General features: G+C 37.7%; 1 protein-coding gene across 6 annotated transcripts in view; it reads right to left on the bottom strand.

Annotated features, from left to right (window-relative positions):
- The window catches only part of CDK14 (cyclin dependent kinase 14), a 605,513-nt gene that overhangs the window by 458,293 nt on the left and 127,036 nt on the right, over positions 1–20,184 (bottom strand). For 2 of the 6 annotated variants that reach the window (XM_043588809.1, XM_043588810.1), the window contains exon 1: positions 13,014–13,097. The exons of 3 other annotated variants lie outside the window; for them this stretch is intronic. In XM_043588809.1, the coding sequence (XP_043444744.1) occupies positions 13,014–13,082 (69 nt within the window). In that variant the 5' untranslated portion in view covers positions 13,083–13,097. Of the gene's footprint in view, positions 1–12,610; positions 12,739–13,013; positions 13,098–20,184 lie in introns of those variants that run through there. One more of the 6 variants, XM_043588814.1, reaches the window with a different exon arrangement.

Raw genomic sequence — 20,184 nt, 5'->3', positions numbered from 1 at the left:
CCCAGTGCTCATCCCAAAAAGTGCCCTCCATAATGACCATCACTGATTTAACCCATCCCCTCACCCACCACCCCTCCAGCAACCTTTAGCTTGTTTTCTGTAGTTGAGAGTCTCTTATGGTTTGCCTCCCTCTCTTTATTTATTTTTTCTTCCCTTCTCCTACATTATTTATTTTGTTTCTCAAATTCCACATATGAGTGAAATTATATATTTGTCTTTCTCTAACTTATTTCACTTAGCATAATACCCTCTAGTTCCATCCACGTTGTTGTAAATGGCAAGATTTAACTCTTTTTCATCACCACGTAGTACTCCTGTGTGTGTGTGTGTGTGTGTGTGTGTGTGTGTGTACACACACACATACATACATACATACCACATCTTTATCCATTCATCAGGCAATGGACATTGGGCTCTTTCCATAATTTGGCTATTGTTGGTAGTGCTGCTATAAACACAGGGGTGCATGTGCCCCTCAAGTCAGCATTTTTTGTATCTGTGTCTCGTTTCTCATCTTAAAGGAAAAGCTTTCAGCTTTTCAACTTGAGTATGACGTTAGCTGTGGGTCTGTCATACATTGCTTTTATTATGTTGAGGTAATTCCCTCTGTACCCACTTGTTTAAGAATTTTTATCTTAAATTGGTGTTGAATTTTGTCAAAGGCTTTTCCTGCAGCTGAGATGCATCATATGATTTTTATGCTTTGTTCTGTTAATGTGACAGATCTGTTTCCACAGGCAAGAACAAAAGTGGCAACAAATGAAATTACATCAAACTAAAAAGCTATTATACCATCAAAAAATAAAAAGATAACCTACTAAATGGGAGAAGATATTTGCAAATGATACATCCAATAAGGGATTAACATCCAAAATATATCGTTATAGAACTCATATAACCCAATATCAAAACCAAAGACAATTTGAATAAAATATGGGTTAATAAACCCATTAATAAACTGAATAAACATTTTTCCAAAGAAGACATAGAAACAGCCTACAGGTACACGAAAAGGGAAATGCAAATCAAAACCACAATGAGATAGCACTTCTCCCCTGTCAGAATGGCTATTATCAAAAACACAAGAAATAACAAGTGTTGGTGAGAATGTGTAGAAAAGGGAACTCTTGTCCACTGCTGGTGGGAATGTTAATTTGTTGAAGCCATTGTGGAATACAGTTTAGAGATTACTCAGAAAATTAAAACTATGAATACCATATGATCCAGCAAGTCCACTTCCAGGTATTTATCCAAAGAAAACAAAAACACTAGTCTAAAAAGACATATGCACACCATGTATATCAAAGCATTATTTACAATAGCCAAGAGACATAAACAATCTAAATCTCCTTCAGTAGATGAGGGGATAAAGAGGGTGTTTTATATACAGTGTAAGTATATAAATATCATGGAATATTATTCAGCCATACAAAAGAAGGAAATCTGGTCATCTGCAACAATATGAGTCAATCTAGAGGGTATTATGCTAATTGGAATAAGTCAGACAGGAAAAGACAAACACCGTCTGTTTTCACTTATATGTGGGATCTAAAAAACAAAACAAAGGAACAAATGAAATAGAAACAGATTCACAGATACAAAAGACAAACAGATGGTTGCCAGAAAGGAAGCGGGTAGGGGGATGGACAAACTAGGTAAAGGGAATTAAGAGGTACAATCTTTTAATTATAAAATAAGACATGGGGATGTACAGCATAGGGAATGTAGTCAATAATACTGTAGCAACTTTGTATGGTGACAGATGGTAACTAAAACTATTGTGGCGACCATTTCATTGTATATATACATATCAAATCACTATGTTATTCACCTAAAACTAATACAAAATTATATGTCAATTCTTCTTCATTTAAAGAAGGCTCTTCTCAAAAATTACCTTTGCTCAGACGCTCCTGTTGATTAGATCCCACTCACCATTTAGTTTGCTCCAATATTTTACATACCCTGGATTATAATTATTCTTTTTGTGATACTTTAACCTCAACAACTTGACCATCTCCTCCAATTGGCAAAGACTGTGTTTTCTATTTGTTTTATAGCCCAAGAGCACCTTTACCTTCAAATCTCCAATTGAAGGGTCTAGCAAAGGTTTTTGGCTAATTTAGGGAAAGTAACAGTTTTACATAAATTAAGGGTGGTTTTTTCAATTCACAGGGCCACAAGAAAACACCTTTGGTATCCATTCCCAAGGCCCATCACAGGAAATAGTTGTGCTATCAGTACTGCCTGGAAATAACAGACATTCCAATATTAACAGGAATAAGGCTTTGTCTTCTCTATGACTGCATTTTTGTTCCTTGGTCTTGTTGATGAGAAAACTAAAGTGAAAAAATTTACATAAGCAGGGATGTTTCAAGGTAGTAGTAGATAGAGAAAAAAGAAGAAATCATCACAAATACCCAAATAAACTTGTTATTTTATTTTTTCCAGTAAATTCAACAGAACCTGGAATTCAAACAAGGTTAGAGATGTACCCACAAATTTGGGTGTTCATCGGAATCAATTATTTTAGTTCACATGTCATTAACAGGGGTTTGAACATTAGCTGTCAGACTCAAAACTCAGTAAAAATGGTTAGAAATTCAAATAGTGTTGGAGGCTCCAAAAGTCACAGTTTGACCTATGATTTTAGCTTGGAGCTATGTAAAATCCAGACAACTGTCTACCAAACTCACAGCAGTGGATCTGAAAGAGCACAACTTAATTCAGTTAAGGTTGGCATTCATTTCAAGTGAATTCATTCAGGCTGAAAATTGTCCCTTTGAATCAACCATTTTCTGGTGATCGGCATTTTACTCAGTTCATGGTGTGATCTTGTCCACTTCTTCACCGCACACTCTTCATGAAGACAGACATTAGGGTAAGAACTGGTTTAAAGGACTCCAAGCTGACCCACAGCAAATACTGTATTATGCATCAGGCAATAAAATAGGTCATGGTCTTTTGACACTCATGATACAAACATCCATGACAGGTCCAATACAAAACTGGCAAATATAAATAGGCAAAAATCTTGATACTAAAACAACCTCTTATATTTGTTTGCCCCCTCATCCACTACCCTGTGAGAGTCTGATGGGCTTCTCCTATTCACTGTCTCCTCTCAAAATATCCCAATAATAATTTAAAGAAAAAGCTATCATCAGTCATCTACAAATTTTTGAACACTTAAACCAAAATATAACCTCTCCCAGAATCACTTAAACTTTAAGCATTATAGAATAAAAAGCTTCATTCCCTTTTAAAAGGAATTTCAGCTATGGAGGCATAGTTGGGCAAGGTATTCTGGTGGGAGGGGAGCTAGTGAGGTGAGTAGAAGAATTTCTAATGCTACTGGCATCATAACCCTTGACAGCTGCCTTCATCTCTAACCTAACTTGCAATATCTACAAGTATGTTCACTCTCTTTGACTGTGGCCATCTTTTTCTCACATGTGTGCGTGTGTGTGTGTGTGTGTGTGTGTGTGTGTGTGTGTGTCTAAAGGTGGCAGTGTGGTTACATGAAGATATGGGATGGGTTATCTATATGTACATAAAGGGATATATGTATGAGTGTATTTTTACATACAGCTATGTTTTATTGGAACCAAGCTCTTGCCTAAAATCACCTTCAGAACATTAGCAAACATACAGGCAAGCCTGTTGCCCACATAAGTCACATAGCGACTTAGATTAAGTCACTTAAACTCTCTGAATCTCAGTCTTCTCGTCTGTAAAATGATACAGCTGGAGTAAATAGCTCTTAATACCTTCTAAAACTTGACTGTTCTATTATAAACTCTAGGCAGCAGTTTATAGCTGAAAATGATTTTAAATAGATCAACTAGGCCAGACACATAAATTCACTTCTTTGTGCTTCCTTTTATGTTCCATTTCCCATAAGATTTTAGGTTTAGCAAGCAGGCAGCCAGGTTCACACCACGAACACTTCTCCTGATCTCTCCAGTCTCTGTGGGTCTCCCTTCACTCCAAAATCCTGGCATTGTTTCTCAGTGATGGCATCCTGGGCCTTTGGCTGACAAATTATTTGCAAGCAGCATGGTGCAGCAGGTCACATGGTAGGATGTTTGGCAACCCTCGTTCTGTCTACTAAATGCCAGTCGCGTCCTTATGTCACTGACACAACCAAAAATGCCCACACAAAAGAACATCGTCATCTTTAGATTGTACTTCATAATCTGTCACTTAAATATATGCTGTCTTACATGCTTTCATATAAACCACTGTGTAACTTATTTTCATGTGTTCGGTTTATTCTGCTGGGATGGGAGGAGGTCTTTGTTTAGCTCTATTATGTGTTCATTATATTTCTGTGACCAGACTGTAAACACCTTGAACACAGAAATCATTATCTTCCTTTCCTTTAAATGCTCCCCAAAGCCCAAAAGATGGCATGAAATGGGTGTTCTGTTAATATTTACTCAAAGATGGAATGTTTTCCTTACTATGAGCTGTCCCCTTTAACTAAACATAGGCCAGTTAAAAAATTAGTCCTACCTACATAACAATGAGGCACCTTCTGAGCCTAGATCTCTTCCAGTCAATGAAAAGGCTTTCACCAGCTGTTCCTACTCACCAGAATTCAATGTCTATTACTGTGATTTAATTTAAAAATGCTTATTTTTCTACTGACTGATTTCTTTGGGGTCTGACCTTATTTCATTTAAATCCTGAATCCACTGGCTAACGGACACAGTTGAATGGACGATTCTTGAGGACACTACATTCCTTTATGTCACTTCAGTGACTATAGTTTGGTTATGACCCTTACTGGGCTTCAAGGCTTACCACCAAGAGTCTTGATAATTGTTTTGCTGGTTTTATCATGAAATATTTACGTGGTCTTCTCAGCAGCTGAACCTTTAATATATATTACTAAAATAATTTGTTAGTTGCTTTCCCTTCTGTTATAAATTATATTCCTGACTTAGATACACATGATATAGTCTGCTTACAGGTTTGCAAAGATAGATGCTTTTATTTACTAACTTCCAGGTTCTTGATTTCATCCAAACCATAATGATGGATTTAACATAAAGTTTAAGGAACTGTGTGAACACACACAGTAAGGACAAAAATGCCCTCTTGATTGTTGGCTGTGGCCTATATAGATAGGTTTTTTGGAATGTAGCTACCTTGGGAATCAGGATTTTATCTGGAATATTGTCTAATATTCTGCAGTGGACCAGCAGCACTGGCAATGCCTGGGATCTCAGCCCACCCCCCTTAAGTCCTACTGAGTCAGAACCTGTGTTTTAACAAAATCCCCAGGGGATTGGTGTGTATGTAAAAAGTTTGAGGTGCAGTGCTCTAAACCATATAATGGTAGATTCTGCTGGTATGGCCAAATAAGAGATCGAGATTGTGCGAGAGGTCAGGAGTTTTAGAGGCTAAATTTGTTTCAAACTCTCAGTACCACAAGTGATAATCGTTTCAATATTCCTTGTGTAAGATTTTTACTCAAACTTCCCGCAAAAGATCGTGGCAATTTCAGCTAATCCTTTAATATAAATTTGAACTCTAAAATAAAATTGTCCAATAAGGTATACCCAACTTATTTATAAATTTTTTTAAAGTAATGGGATCAGGGGCACGTGGGTGGCTCAGTCAGTTAAGCGTCTGACTTCGGCTCAGGTCATGATCTCATGGTTTGTGAGTTTGAGCCCTGCGTCAGGCTCTGTGCTGACAGCTCAGAGTCTGGAGCCTGCTTCAGATTCTGTGTCTCATTCTCTCTCTGCCCCTCCTCCACTTGTGCTCTGCCTCTCTCTGTCTCTCAAAAATAAATAAATGTAAAAAAAATCTTTTTAAAGCAATGGGATCAGAGTAAGCAATAAGCATAGAATAAAGAATATACATGCGTCACAACAGCATACTTAACATTACCTCCTGTGTAGAAATTTGTGAATTTACGTATTTCTAATACAGAAGCACTGTTTTGCCACTGGCTACCATATCTATGAAAAAACATTGCCACAAAATTATTCTAAGGAAATTTGAACCCAGAATATTACTTTGCTCTTTATTTACCAGAGTTTATTTGGTAGCTTTAAAAAACAGAAACAAAATTTTTAAAGGAACCTAACGTTTGCAAAGAGTACCACATAGCCTAAAGGTCCTCCCCTGGGAGGAAAAAAAAGACCAGCCCTTTGCCTATATGAAATACTAAACACGTCCTACCCCAGATTGGACAAGGGACAAGAACTCCTATTCACAAGCAGAAGGGCACAGCAATTCTGCAGAAGTTTGGGTGTCACTGTTTCCACTAAAAACATACTAAATATTCCAAAAGGGTCAAGAGGAGGAAAAAAAAAAGGTATGTGAATTTTCTTTTTTTTTTTTTTTAATGTCTATTTCTTTATTTTGAGAGGGAGCATGAACGGGGAGGGGAGAGAGAATCCCAAGCAGGCTCCACGATGTCAGCACAGAGACTGATACAGGATTTGATCTCATGAATGATGAGATCATGACCTGAGCTGAAATCAAGAGTCAGAAGCTTAACCAACTGAGCCACTCAGGCACGCTGGATATGTGAATTTTCTGACTGTCATTTGACATTCATAATTATAAGCTGGTTAAAATTCTATCATGGAAAAAAACATAGCATTCATATCATATGGCCAAATGAATACATTGGGAGGTGAAATATTAGAATTGATATCAATATTACCTAATATCTACCCTCTCCCATTTATAGCCAGAGGGCTCAGAAAGGGGGCACATGATATGAGAATCCCCATAACGCAGTAAGGGAGTGGCTCTGTTGAGATTCCGCAAAGCAAAAGCCTATTCCATCCTACAAAATTCCCACAGCTGCAGTGAGGAATTAGAATACCCATTCTCGACAAAACAGAAGAATCAAGCTACACAAAGTGGCTCACAACGCATGGCTAATTAGTGTCTTCATCAAGACACTATTCCCTTACAGCTCTTATTCTAGAAAAGAAAAAATCTGGTCTGCAAATAGGGACCTTTTTACCCCTCTCTCATAGAATGTACAGGTTTAAATATAGCTTTTCTTCTTATTCTGGTTTGTCCTGGGTCCTAACCTCAGAAAGGGAAACCGGAATGTGTTTTCAAAGGACCCCACATCATGCAGAGTTATGAGATAACCTGGCAAGAAGGAGTAATATTACCTACAGCAATTTAAAAATATCTACCATGGCAGAAGTACTAATAATCAGAAAACAGATTAGGCTGAACTCAGATTCACAGTTGTCTGAAATGATTAACATGGTCCAGGATGCTTTCCACCTATATACATACGCTCACTGTTTGAGGGTTTTTTGGATTTGTTTGTTTCATATCATGAGGACCAGAGAAACCGTCATTTGTCTCATTGTGCACATGATAGTCTCAGGTATTTTCTGAATTCTGTTTTGTTTCTCTTCTGAGTTTCATTGCACCATCCATAACGTCTTTGTACTAAGCCAGGCTGGTTCTTCCTTTATACGTATACCTTTCAAATATCTGTAGCTCGCTATTCTGTCCCTCATGTAAGATAAAGCATCCACAAGGCATAATAACATTAAACATGGAAACTGAAAAAACACACTACTGGAGGTGCTGACTGATCCATTAGGGCCTGAATTTCTTTCCCCTGGTAACCATATGAACAGCATTTAAAAATAAAGATTATAAATATTTTTAAATTCCTTCCCTGAAGGAAAAATAAAATTGTGTACTATCTTTTTACTCTAAAACAGATGGCTATATAAATAAGTACAACTTCTATATCCTCACCTACGATACCCATCTTTTTAATAAAATTTAGATTATTAATGCTTTAATAATGATTTAGTGGCTCATGTCAAGAGTGATGTTATAAAGTTTAAAAGTTTAATGTTTTTATTCTAATAAAATAAATTGCGATGCAAACCTGACCAAAGAATTCAGAAAAATATAGGGCATCACTCAATATAGGATTGACTTTTGAAGCGCCTCAGATTTTCAGAGAATCATATATGGGTCACTAACCACATAGAGCTTATGAAGAGAAACACAGGGAACAATGAACCTTTGGGGAGAAAATGGAAGTATATTTCAATGCAGCTTTAACAAGTGGTCCATCTATTGTAAAGAGCTAAAATTTCAGCAATAATAAACCTGACAGCAATCCATTAATAATAAAGTCCTAACTGATTTCATGACAACCGGTTCTGTAAATCTTTCCTATGACTGACAAAAGTCAATAGTGACTCCGAACGGAGAGAGTGAAGGTGAATAGAACAGACCAGTTGGATACACATATCCTGCTGCTTGGCTGCCACCTAAAAATAAGCACTAATGCTTCCAGAAACATGCCCCTGTCCTCTTTGTATTCTAGCTAGACCTCATTTAGCTGAGGAGTAAGCCACGGAGGCAAACTTACCTCAGTTAGGTGGAAGAGGAAGTTTATGGAACATATACCTTTCTAAAAAACCTACCAGATGATCAATGGATAAATCTTCTTTTTATCCACTCAAACATAAGAACACTAAGAATTGCCAAATATGCTCAATAATCAAACGAACTGGAAAAGGATCTTGGGCAAGATAAATGCAAGTTGACTGAAAAGAGAGATGGCAATTAAGGATTTCTAGATGACAATGATAATGATGAGGTTTATTATTGAGCTCTTATTATATGACAGCTACTATGAAAGATGCTTTATAAGTAGTTCCTAAATCTCTACAACCAACCCATGAGGTATGATTACTATTCCAATTTTACAGATGAGTAAATTGAGGCCCACAAGAATTAAGTAGCATGTCCAATACCATGAAGGGAGTAAGCACTTGAAATGAGATTTATTCCAAGACTCTGACTACAAAGCCCAACCTCTTGACCACTGGGTTGTCTTCCTTACATGTTCCCTCGGATTTACATTTTGAGAGAAATAAGCAAAGAACAGACCTGGTCTGTAACACTTTTCTCTTTCTCCCTTTTCCTGGTGCAAAAGAATGTACTTTTAAAGCTGAGCAGAATAGGTGCTCTGTGGTTTAAGGCTTTCTGATCCATTCTCTCCTCATCTCTCACTATTTCTATCACCACCACCCAAACTTAACATGCCTTTAACTACACTGATTCTGAATCAGCCTCACATCAAAAGTCAAGGCTGAACAGCAAGGTAGTTAGGGGGCGAAAGCATTAAGATCATTAAAAAGGACAGGCTGATGGGAAAGATGGAATAACTTAGGCATTAGACATTGCCATATTGAATCTTCCTTTCCCATATGCGTTTGTGTTTCCTGAATAGTATGTTAAAGGCATGGACATAAACTGCTAACTGATCTAATTTATGAATCATCAAATCAGTTGATGGCAGATAAATGGATAGCTCTGGGAGCCTTAACTTGTTTTCTAAAAAGGATTCTTTATCCAACAAACAAACAAACAAACAAACAAAAACAACCCATCTGGATTTAAGATAAGCAGTATCAGGGAGAAATCCAAGAAAGAGAATGCTACATTGATAAAACCAGGTTTACCCTATCCAATGGAAAACTGCTTAATATGGCAAAAAGTTTACACAAAAAGTTTACACTCTTCCTATCCCTCTCTGCCCAACTCAGAAGACACATGTTTTTAGATGGAGTGTCCACTGAAAGAAGGCTTGCAGTAGGTATCAGGAAACTGAGTAAAGTCTCACTTTCCCATTGGTTGAATGAATGGTGATGACCCAATTAGACAACACACTTGCTGAAGAACCTTCCAATTCTAAGAGTCTTCCAATTCTATAAGAGGACCTCAACATGATCAGATAGAATAAGGGAAATGAAGCAGAGTGGGTGAAATCCGAATGTTAATAATGGCAAAAGCCACAGTCCAGCCTTCCATTGAATATATCAGCTGTCTGTTGTTCTCTATCACCAAAGAACTGACATGAAAATCTAAGTAGCCCAATTACCATGCTCAATTACCAGGCCAAGTAAAGAATCCAAATGTAATACCCTCAGTATTACATAGATCATACCCTCAGTGCATTTCTATTCTTCATTCCTTGCTCCTCCCCATAGGCTTTTAGTTTTAGTATATCTAAAGTACCTACTATGGTGCCCAAATGGAAACTTGCTGTAGTGAAATCATATCAGGGGTAGGGAATTCTGGTGTTTCCCATGTAAAAAAGCATATATTAAAAAGTAATGAAATTCTGGCACAGGCTACAACACAGACAAACCCTGAAAGTATGCTAAGTGAAATCAACCAAACACAAAAGGATAAGTACTATATGATTCCACTTGATGAGGTACATAGAATAGGCAAATTCCTAGACACAGAAAACAGGCTAGAGATTACCAGGGATGGAGGGAGAGAAAATAGGGAGTTACTATTTCATGGGTACAGAGTTTTTCTGTATGGATGATAGAAAAAGTTCTGGAAATGGATAGCAGTGATGGTAGGAAAACATTGTGAAAGTACTTATTGCCATTGAATTGTACACTTGAAAATGGTTAAAAAGATAAGTTTTGTGTTATGCACATTTTATACCACAATCAAAAATGGAAAAAAAAAAACCTGCTCTAAAATTTCTCCTTGAAATATTTTTAGAAAGAGTACATGGTAAGTTCCATGAGGACAGGCACTAGATATTTTTTATTCACTGTGCCAGAGTAGCTATACTGTTACACAGTAGACTCTCCATAAATGTTTGTTTAATAAATAAGTGATTAAAAGAAAATAGAAGGAGTCTCCTAAGGAGAAAATATAATATTTAAAAAGCATCAAATTTACTTATTCATGAGAAAGAATAAAAAGCATATTCCAGAGAAAAATACTAATGCCACTCTATCTAAGCTCCCTCAGGGAAGGGAGAGTATCACTTCATTGGTACTTCCTCACAGCAGGTCTTACAATGTTTTATACATAGTAGATGGCTAATAAATGTTTGCAGAATGAAGAATTAAAAAGTACATGATTGTAAAATCAATGATTTAATCAGCCCTCCCTTCCCCTTTTTAAAAATTACTTACTTTTTGCAAATATACAATTTCTTCTGTAATAGGGTGAAAAAACAAACCTCATGGCTTATACAAAGTGAAGGTAAAAATATACACAGCTAGAACATATCACTCTCAGAAAAACAACAATAACAACAAACACAGAGCACATCATCTGAACAGAAAAAAAGTTTTTTTTTAGGAAAAGAACAACTGAAGTATGGAAAAGAACAGCTTATAGTCCACATTGACTTTTTAGAAAGTAATAGTTAAAATACAAGAAAACTTAAATTATCTTTGGAAGAAATCCAAACATTCACTTCCAGAAAGCAACGCCCCACCTTTACAATCAATAGTTGAGTAAACGTAGAAGGATGTTTAAGGCTCCCAGTTGCCCGCCCCCTACCAAAAAAAAAAAAAAAAAAAATTCTCTCACTTGTCTATCAAGTAATCAGGTGTTCTTTCTTAAAAATACTAATGTCACAAAATAATATACAACTGGCTTATGGCCAGCATGCTACAGCAAGTTACTGATGATTTTCTCAACTGATATTCACTATCTACATCATTTACATTTTACACGATTTGCTGAGTTAAAGTATATATAAGTGGAATATTTCTAAAGCAAAAAAATCAAATGCTGACCCCCTTAGCATTCAGCATCTATATAGGATATGGATCCTAATAAATTCACCAGAACCCTGTAAGGTAGTAGTCACACACTGAACAATATTATAAAAACATGTTCTTCAACTTCAACTGTCCCCCACCCCCAATACTGTGTGCCAATTAACAAAGGAAATAGAAATTCAACCCCTGTAGATATCAAGGTTTACATTTCTGTCTCTCAACTGTTATCTTCATCATAAGCAGGTAAGCATCATTTTGGAGTCGCCTGCCTGCTGTCCTAGTCCTTCATGCATGCAGGGGTTCTGCATTAGCATCCAAAATGCCAGCGGTCTACTATTAAAGCCAGCACTTCAAGCAGAACTGTATGAAGGATTATCGCTTCCGTACATGAAAGCATAACCACTACAGGTGTAATGATGCAAAATACCAGCACACTGACCTCTGCCAGGCAGCACAGACTTAAAGCAGGTACATTTCTGTGCTCCAGAAGGGAAGGGGGTGGAATGAGCAAGGAGGAAACCCCCTATCCCTAATATATTAGAGATGCTTATTCCACTCAGATCCTATCCAACAAATTCATGGACATCAGTTTACCCAAATGAAAGAAGTGGTCTCCCGTCCTTCACTGGCTTGAATCAGAGGGCATTCAGCCAAGCAAAGCCAGGCAAAACAATCTGTAAGATCTCTTTAAGCTGTAATAAATAAGACGAGTTTCAGAAGAAATAACACTCAGCTATGGCAAAGAAGCACAGACGCTAAACCTTTCCCTCATCTTATCACTGCTACCGGTGTTTACAAACTACAAGCAGTAGCCTTGGGAGCCTCAAGAGACTCTCCATGAGTAACCTCCTGTCAGATCCCTAATTTAAATACCCCCTTGATCAATCTGTGATGTTTCTGGCTGTTAAATAGAAGGGGGTGAGTAAAATGACATGCATAAAATGAATCCTTTTCAAGTTGTAAATGAGTGAGTCAGGATTCAGACTCGCCGAGATGCTCCAAATTAAAACCCCTGCTCTAATTTTAAGCATGCTCCGTCTTACCGTTCTGCTGTTGTCTCTCACAGGCTGGATTCACCTGGAACTCTTTAACATGTCTCTAGCAATGTGTTTGCACCAGGCCAGGCTCACACAGCAACTGAATTCACATCTTTCTGCACTAGCAAGCTGAAATGGTACGGCCGTACTACAACCAAGAAAGGGGGAAGCAAAAGCAAAAAAAAAAAAAAAAAAAAAAGAAAGAAAAAAGAAAAAAAAACCACACACACACACACACACACAAAACAGAAATCACCTAAGAGAAGCTAATCTCAGTGGAATAAGACCAAAAATAGTTAAGAAGAATACAAAGGACATGCTAACATTTCAGTATCAATAGCTTTAACAGTTCATTTTTCCCAAAAAACCTAGTTGTGTTTTTTTTTTTCTCCAAACACGATGGACTTGCCTGTGGAGTTCCCAGGAAGGCAGAGTAACCAGGCTCTGCAGCAGCATTGCAGCCAAAGTAACCGTGCATATGCTGTCCAGGCAATTCACAACACACTGTCTCTTCAGAAAGATATTGATTTGCAATGCAGGGATGCTTCAAACAAATACAGAATGGGAGCCAAACAGCTAACGGTGATTGCATAGGAAGAAAAACATTTAATCAAGGGGATGTACCTCATCATACTCAATTCAATTTTTTAAAAGCATTGGAGGAAGCCAGTAAGTATCTTGACTGACAATCCTATTAAACAATAATCTGAGGTCCTATAGAAGGCCAATGAAGGCTACCATCATTCGTACTGAAAAAGCCACTAAAAATAGTTTAATGTGTCTATGTGTATATATTTGTCATATGCAAATGGGGCATAATGAAAAATCTAAAATAACCATGCACCAAATAAATGAGGTTAAAAATGCACAGGTGTAGCACTTACAAACCCAAAGTGATAAAATACATAGTTATGTGCCTACAGAATTCTTGGTTAGAAGGGTTAGAGCTTATACCACTCTCAAAAGTAAAATGCCAACACAAACCAGATCTCACAATCCTTAGGTTAATTGTGTCAAGTCATACCACACAGTGCTGGGTGCTGGGTGGCAAGGAAGAATGCCAAAATGCTACTCTTATAGCGACCCCTACAGGATTGAGGTTGATCTACAATCCGTCTTTGTTGAAAGAACTTCCTAGCCTCAGAAAATAGAATTACAAAAGGGTATAAATTAGGTAAGACATAAAGATACAACTGAGATATACTTTAGGCAAGAAATTTTAAAAGTCAAGTGTGAAATCTGACCTCACAGATATTTACTTAATTAAGAGATTAAAGTACAAAGGAGGAAACTGCTGTGTCAATGGTGAGTAGACGATATTCTCACAGCCCACAAGACTGGGTGCACTTACAGTCAGAGATCTCGGGGAAAAGCGTTTTCCTCTCACACCCTAATTGATTTAAAGAAATCATTTCCTACCCCCCATTTACAAACCATCTTCATCTTCATCCTTTTGAATAACACTGTGAACATACTGAACTTCACTTTTTTTCTGCAACACAAAAGCTCATTCAAAAATCTCACAAAAAGTTCTTCAAACACAACTATTATGAACCTCTTTTTTCAACAAAGCCAAGAGAGAAAGCTACCTCCTTGCTATCTGAAAACCACTGAGTTACATGAGCATCATTTCTGCAGAAGGGACTTCATTCCAATAAACATTTCAAGAATCTGAGGTTTTGTTTGTGATTGCTCTACCCTCCAGCCCACAAAGACTCTCCTTCTTCAGAACCAACAGCACTTCTTCTTTAAATCATTTAAGAGCTAATCATATGCTTTCTCAAAACTCTTGTTCACATTTCCCCCCATTTTAAGGTCCTTGAGGAACAAACTCTATCAACTGCTCCTTTTTTTATTGCCCAACGGCATATAACACAATGCTAGCCATCTAGAAAATACTAAATAAATATTTAAAATAATTAATAAATTTACCAACTCCATACTTTAGGGCTTAGATAATCTATCCTCTTCCCCCATCACTCCCTGAAAAATATCCATATTAGAAGTGTTATCTTCAGTCACTTGGTCTAAGCAGTGCCTATAGCTTTTTTCCTATAGAGTTGGCAGCTAAGGGCATGTATAATGTTCATGTTCATGAAGCTATCCTGTATAAGAACGAACAAACTTAACACAATAAAGTTTCTCCTTTATTTTTTCATGTATTCACTCAATAAACATATGCTGATACACACAGCAATGTGAACAGCCATGTTTTCTCTGCATTCAAGGAACCCAGTGAATGGTTAAAAATAAAACAAGTGATTATAATATACTGAAATGTGTGTTTTGAGAGGACTTAGCTGGGTACAAATAAGGGTGACTCAGAGAAGACTTCACTGAGGAGGCAGCATGAAGCTCAGTCTTCTAGGCACTGTCCAGGCACTAAGGAACAGCAGGACAGGACAAAAGGATCAGGGCCTGAAACTGGAAGCTGTCCAAGGAAACCACCAAGCAGTAAGTAGAGTGATGGCAGCTGTGAAGGCTGAGGGAAAGATGGAGCAATACCACAGCATGACAGACCTGTATGCCATGCTGAGAAGTGAGGGATCTTATCTTACAGAAAGTTGCCATTTGATCCAACAGGAAGGCGCTAAAGGACTATAAACAGAATAGCAGCTAGATGGGATTTTTCATTTTACAACAGGGTAATAGTATTGAACGGTCTAGAGGGGTACGGGGGAGGCTACTAGGAAGACTAAGACAATAGTTCAGTCAACGTCCTGAACCAAAGCAATAAAAATGGAGGTGGAAAGACAAAGGAGGTGAGAGACATTCACTATGCATTACTTGTTGCATGACTGGACAGGAGGTCTAATGGAAAAGGGATATCCAGCATGGCCCTGAATTCTTAGTACAATTAGGTGAAAGGTGGAAACATAAACTAAAGAAATGGATACAGGAAGAACAAAAGCTTGAGGAGGAGGGAAAATTATCATGATTTCAATTTTTACATGTTGAGTTTTAGGTACCTTTGGAACATCCAAGTGGACATGTTTAGTGGGCAACTACATAAGGGTATGGAGCCAAGAAAAAATGGTCAAAAGTTCAGTTATGTGTCTTTGGTTAGGGTCTCCTAGAAATAGAACTGAGCCAGGATTATTGTTCACCTAATTTACTGAAGACAAGCTCAGAGAAAAGGAGTGAGGAGTCGGACAGGCAGGATGGGAGAAAGCAAGGAAGTGTGGTGTCAGAGGAAACAACCACAGGCAACGTTAGTCCCACCTGAAGCAAGACGGCTGGCCTTGTGTGACTCTGGACTGGTCATCACTGACTGAGGCCTGGACAGGAAGGGCTTCTGTTTCACCTGGGTACCCACTGACCAAGCAGATCTGGGCAGGGTACCCTCAGCGCTCACCACTCTATGTTTCAGCCACAATGGATAATTTTTTCTTTTCCTTGAAGGTGATTCCTCAGGAATCTGTGCTGCTCCCACTACCTAGAATGTTCTTCCTCAGATAATCCTGGCCGACTCCCTCTCATTACTCAGTTGGTTTTCAGTAATCTCCTCAGAGGCCTTCCCTGGCTTCCCCCTTCTGTCATTGCTCCTCCCTCACCATCACCTTGCACTGTTTTTGTTCCACTGTCTCATTTATTTATTTGTCTTCTGCCCCCACTAGCATATAAATGGCTCCAGAGCATGGACCTGTACTCATTTCTTCTCTGCACCTCCCTAGCCCCTAGGAGAGCACTCAGTACCTGTTGAATAAATATTAGGAAGAGCTGCTGCTGATGACAGTCGTTCAGACAAATTCTGTGAGCTCTCGTAGAGTGGAAACGGATGGGGGGCCTTGAGGAATGTATGGGAAGAATTTGTGGGTAAAATACAGTTTCACATATGCATATTGCTCTACAAGTTTGGCCATACAGCAGAAGTGAAAATAGAGGCTAGAAGGCAAAGCTGCAGGTAATTAATCATTATGTTCATGTCATACAGGATTCACAATCCACTACTATTAAGAGTATCTTTATTATAGGACATTGAAATGTATGTGAAACCACACTGTGGAAGAACAGTAATAGAGGTTAAAATAAAGGGTCTATCTACAAAAGTCTTTCGTGAAAACATCATGCCAGTGGATATACAGGAAAAAATAAAAACAAAAACTGATGGGGGGGGGGGGGGGCAGAAAGCTAGAATCTGACCTCTATTTGTTTAGGTCATTTCTGCAGGAAAACAAAAATTGATCCCTCGAACTATCTGCCTTTATATGTGATTTTTTTTAATTAAAAAATGTTTTGCACTTCCCTGACTTTTCAAATGAAATATAACAAACCCAGTCCAATCTTCAACTGATGATTGGGTCAATTATGAACATTAGTGACAGCCATCAGGGTTTAACAGAGAGTCTACAGGGACCTTGGCTCTTACTCTCAAGACCTGACATCTGTGCATTCCCCTGCTTCATTTTTATGGTTCACTCCCTCTTTGCCATCAGGCTCTCCTTCTTAAGGTTCTGAATGTGCCACCTCTTGCTAACACCACCACACTCTTCTCAGTTTTGCCACAGTTCCTCAACTATCCCTACACTTGGGCAACTAGTTAAACAGGCTTACCAGAACACTATGAATAGAGGTTTTAATCAATAGGCAGCTAAAAAGCAGGACTAGCAATTTTCTCCTGAGTTGAAAAGTACTAGTCCAGTCACCCACCAACCGCAGGCTGTACACAATAGGCTCTGTGGTACATCTCACCTGGGTAGAAGCTCTTGTTTCGTATCAACCTACCTGGAGCCATCTCAGATAGGAGAGGCTGTCAGATGCCTGACCTTCACATAAGTATAGTCTTAAAGACAGATTGTCTCCCAACCCAAAAAAAGAACATGGACAAAAGAAGTAATTGAAGAAAGGGATTTTAAAAAAGCCTTATTTTTAACCAAAAAAGGAAAAAGAAACATTAAATAAGGAAACTTTTTAAATATTAGGAAAGGGGAAAGAGAAAAGTCTACTTTATGCATATAAATCTAATAAAATAAGTTTACCTTATGAATTAATTTCAATAAAATTTTAAGTCTAAAGGAAGAGAAAATAATTTATTATGAAAAGTGATTGAGAAAAGACAGAGATTTCCCAAAAAAGAGGTTGAATTTCAAATTATTATAGTTCCATGTAACCCTAGCAATTTCTTTCTATTGTAAATTTTTACAGTGGAAGTTCAGGTTATGATTGGTTTTTAAATGTGTATGAGGTTTTTAGTAAACCCAAACCTTATTTTTGTAATAAACTCTGAATATTTCATGACTTCATTCTTCTCCACTAATGCCAGACATTGCTTAGACTTCCATATATTCAAAGAAATGTTATTTATTTAAAATACTTTTTAGGGGTACCTGGGTGGCTCAGTCGGTTAAGTGACTGACCAGCTCAGGTCACGATCTCACAGTTCATGAGTTCGACCCCCACATCGGACTCTGTGCTGACAGCTCAGAGCCTAGAACCTGCTTTGGATTCTGTGTCTCCCTCTCTCTTTCTGCCCCTCCCCTGCTCTGGCTCTGTCTGTCTCAAAAATAAATAAACATTAAAAATATAAAAGACTTTCTAAATATCTAAAATATCCATACATCATTCATGGCATTTCATGGAAACTTTAGGAATTTCTTCCTAATATTTACACAACTTTAAGTGATTCTGGAGGAGGGAAAAAAATGAACTAATTTTACTTGTAAATACAGGTAATTCTACCACAACACAATAAATCTGTTCCTGAAAAATGTTGCATCCTGTTAAATTGCACCCTAAAAATATGAGAGCTTATGGGGAAAATAAAATTGAGGGCAGACCATTCGAAATCCACACATCCAGAGCAAAAATAAAAATGAAATAACCCTAACACATACACACACACACACACTCACAGGACATATCCTCATCTGTGCCTTCCCTAGAGTGCTGACACTGGGTTTTGTAGACAACAGATATTCCATATTTGTTTCTTGGCTAGAGATAAATCCTATGCTGGTCACTATGAACTGCAGAAAATACGTCTAGGTGAAAAAAAGTTCAGTTATGAACATCATCTAGGTCGGAAATTAAAAGCCCAAAGATAGACCTATAGCAGGGGAACTTTAGATTATGTGTGTTAAAAACAGCACGGAAGGCTGACTATCATGAGTCTAATAACAGAAACAGGTAGATACAGATTACAATAATAAAACGGCAAGCCTTATTTTTGCCTCTATTTTAAAAATCTGATGTCTGGGGCACCAGGGTGGCTCAGTTGGTTGAGTGTTCGACTTCAGCTCAGGTCATGATCTCACAGTTCTGGGATTTGAGCCCCGCGTCGGGCTCTGTGCCGACACCTCAGAGCCTGGAGCCTGCTTCAGATTCTGTCTCCCTCTCTCTGCCCATCCCCTGCTCACACACACACACACACACACACACACACACACTCTCTCTCTCTCTCTCTCTCTCTCTCTCTCTCTCTCTTTCTTTCTCTCTCTCTCTCTCTAAAAATAAATAAACATTAAAAAAAGTTTTTTTTAAATCTGATGTCTGATCATAGTTCTGCTTGTAACCAAGGGTTCAGTCTACTCCTTCTTAGGGAACAATTTTTCTCCTTCCTGTATGTTGTATTTTCTGGTTGTATATCCTCAATTACCCTGGATAACAACTTGCCTACAACTCAGTCTTTGCTTCTCAGTTAAACTTTTAATCCTTGGCACATAAGATTTGCATCTGCATTAAAACAATATGGTTTCTATATATACCTACACATATAAAAAATATAATTTCTATATACATGCCTACATACACTTATGTATTTATTATTTATTCAAGTAACATATAAAATGCTTAGGTATTCACATGGCCTAGTGTAGTTTTTCCTACTCTCGCCCTTGCAAAATCAATCAGAGTTTTGACGTGCTACCATGCCCCAAGTATGTGAAAAGGAGCAGAATACCCAGGTGTAAAAGGGATCTTACTATGACCATATTAATGGAAGAACAGTATCAGAGAGTTCTAGATGTGTAGCACTAATATGATCTTACAAATGTGAATTAAAGTATAAGATTTCAGCGGCAGACACAAAATCCTCAGGTAGAAGCAAGAAGAAAGGCAAAAAGCATTGAGAAAAGATGTGAGGATTTTCTCTCTTCCTGATGTCAGGATGCCAGTATGAAGAGGCTACAAATCCAGGACCATCAAAAAAGCTGCTTAAGGAGCGAAGTCTCTCTTTAAAAAAAAAAAAAAAAAAAAAAAAAAAAAAAGGACTTAAGTTTTTTATGTTAACTATGAAAAGGGAAGAAAAAGTTTTCTAGTTCAGGGTTATGTCAGCTTTATTGCTTTTAGGAACTTTAGACCAGCTTTCTAAAATTCTACTTACAGAAAATCAGGAAAATCCCAAAGGAAGAAAACTTTTTAACTGAGCTTGCCAAAAAGACACACAGAAATAATTTTAAATCATCTTTGACATTTTTTAATCTAGAAATTCCTTGCCACTGATCTAGTATATACTGTAAATATCAAAATAAGAAGGATTTATTAAATAATTTTCTTCCTTTGTCTCACTCTATACCCCTAAAAAATAAAATAGGAAGCAGGGCCATAGAAAAGAATGGATAACAATGCTGTACATTCAGCAA

The sequence above is a fragment of the Prionailurus bengalensis genome, chromosome A2 (genome assembly GCF_016509475.1).
Source record: "Prionailurus bengalensis isolate Pbe53 chromosome A2, Fcat_Pben_1.1_paternal_pri, whole genome shotgun sequence".
Classification (NCBI taxonomy): Eukaryota; Metazoa; Chordata; class Mammalia; order Carnivora; family Felidae; genus Prionailurus; species Prionailurus bengalensis.
Note: the sequence above shows the minus strand (reverse complement) of the source record. Positions and strands in the feature narration are given on the sequence as shown.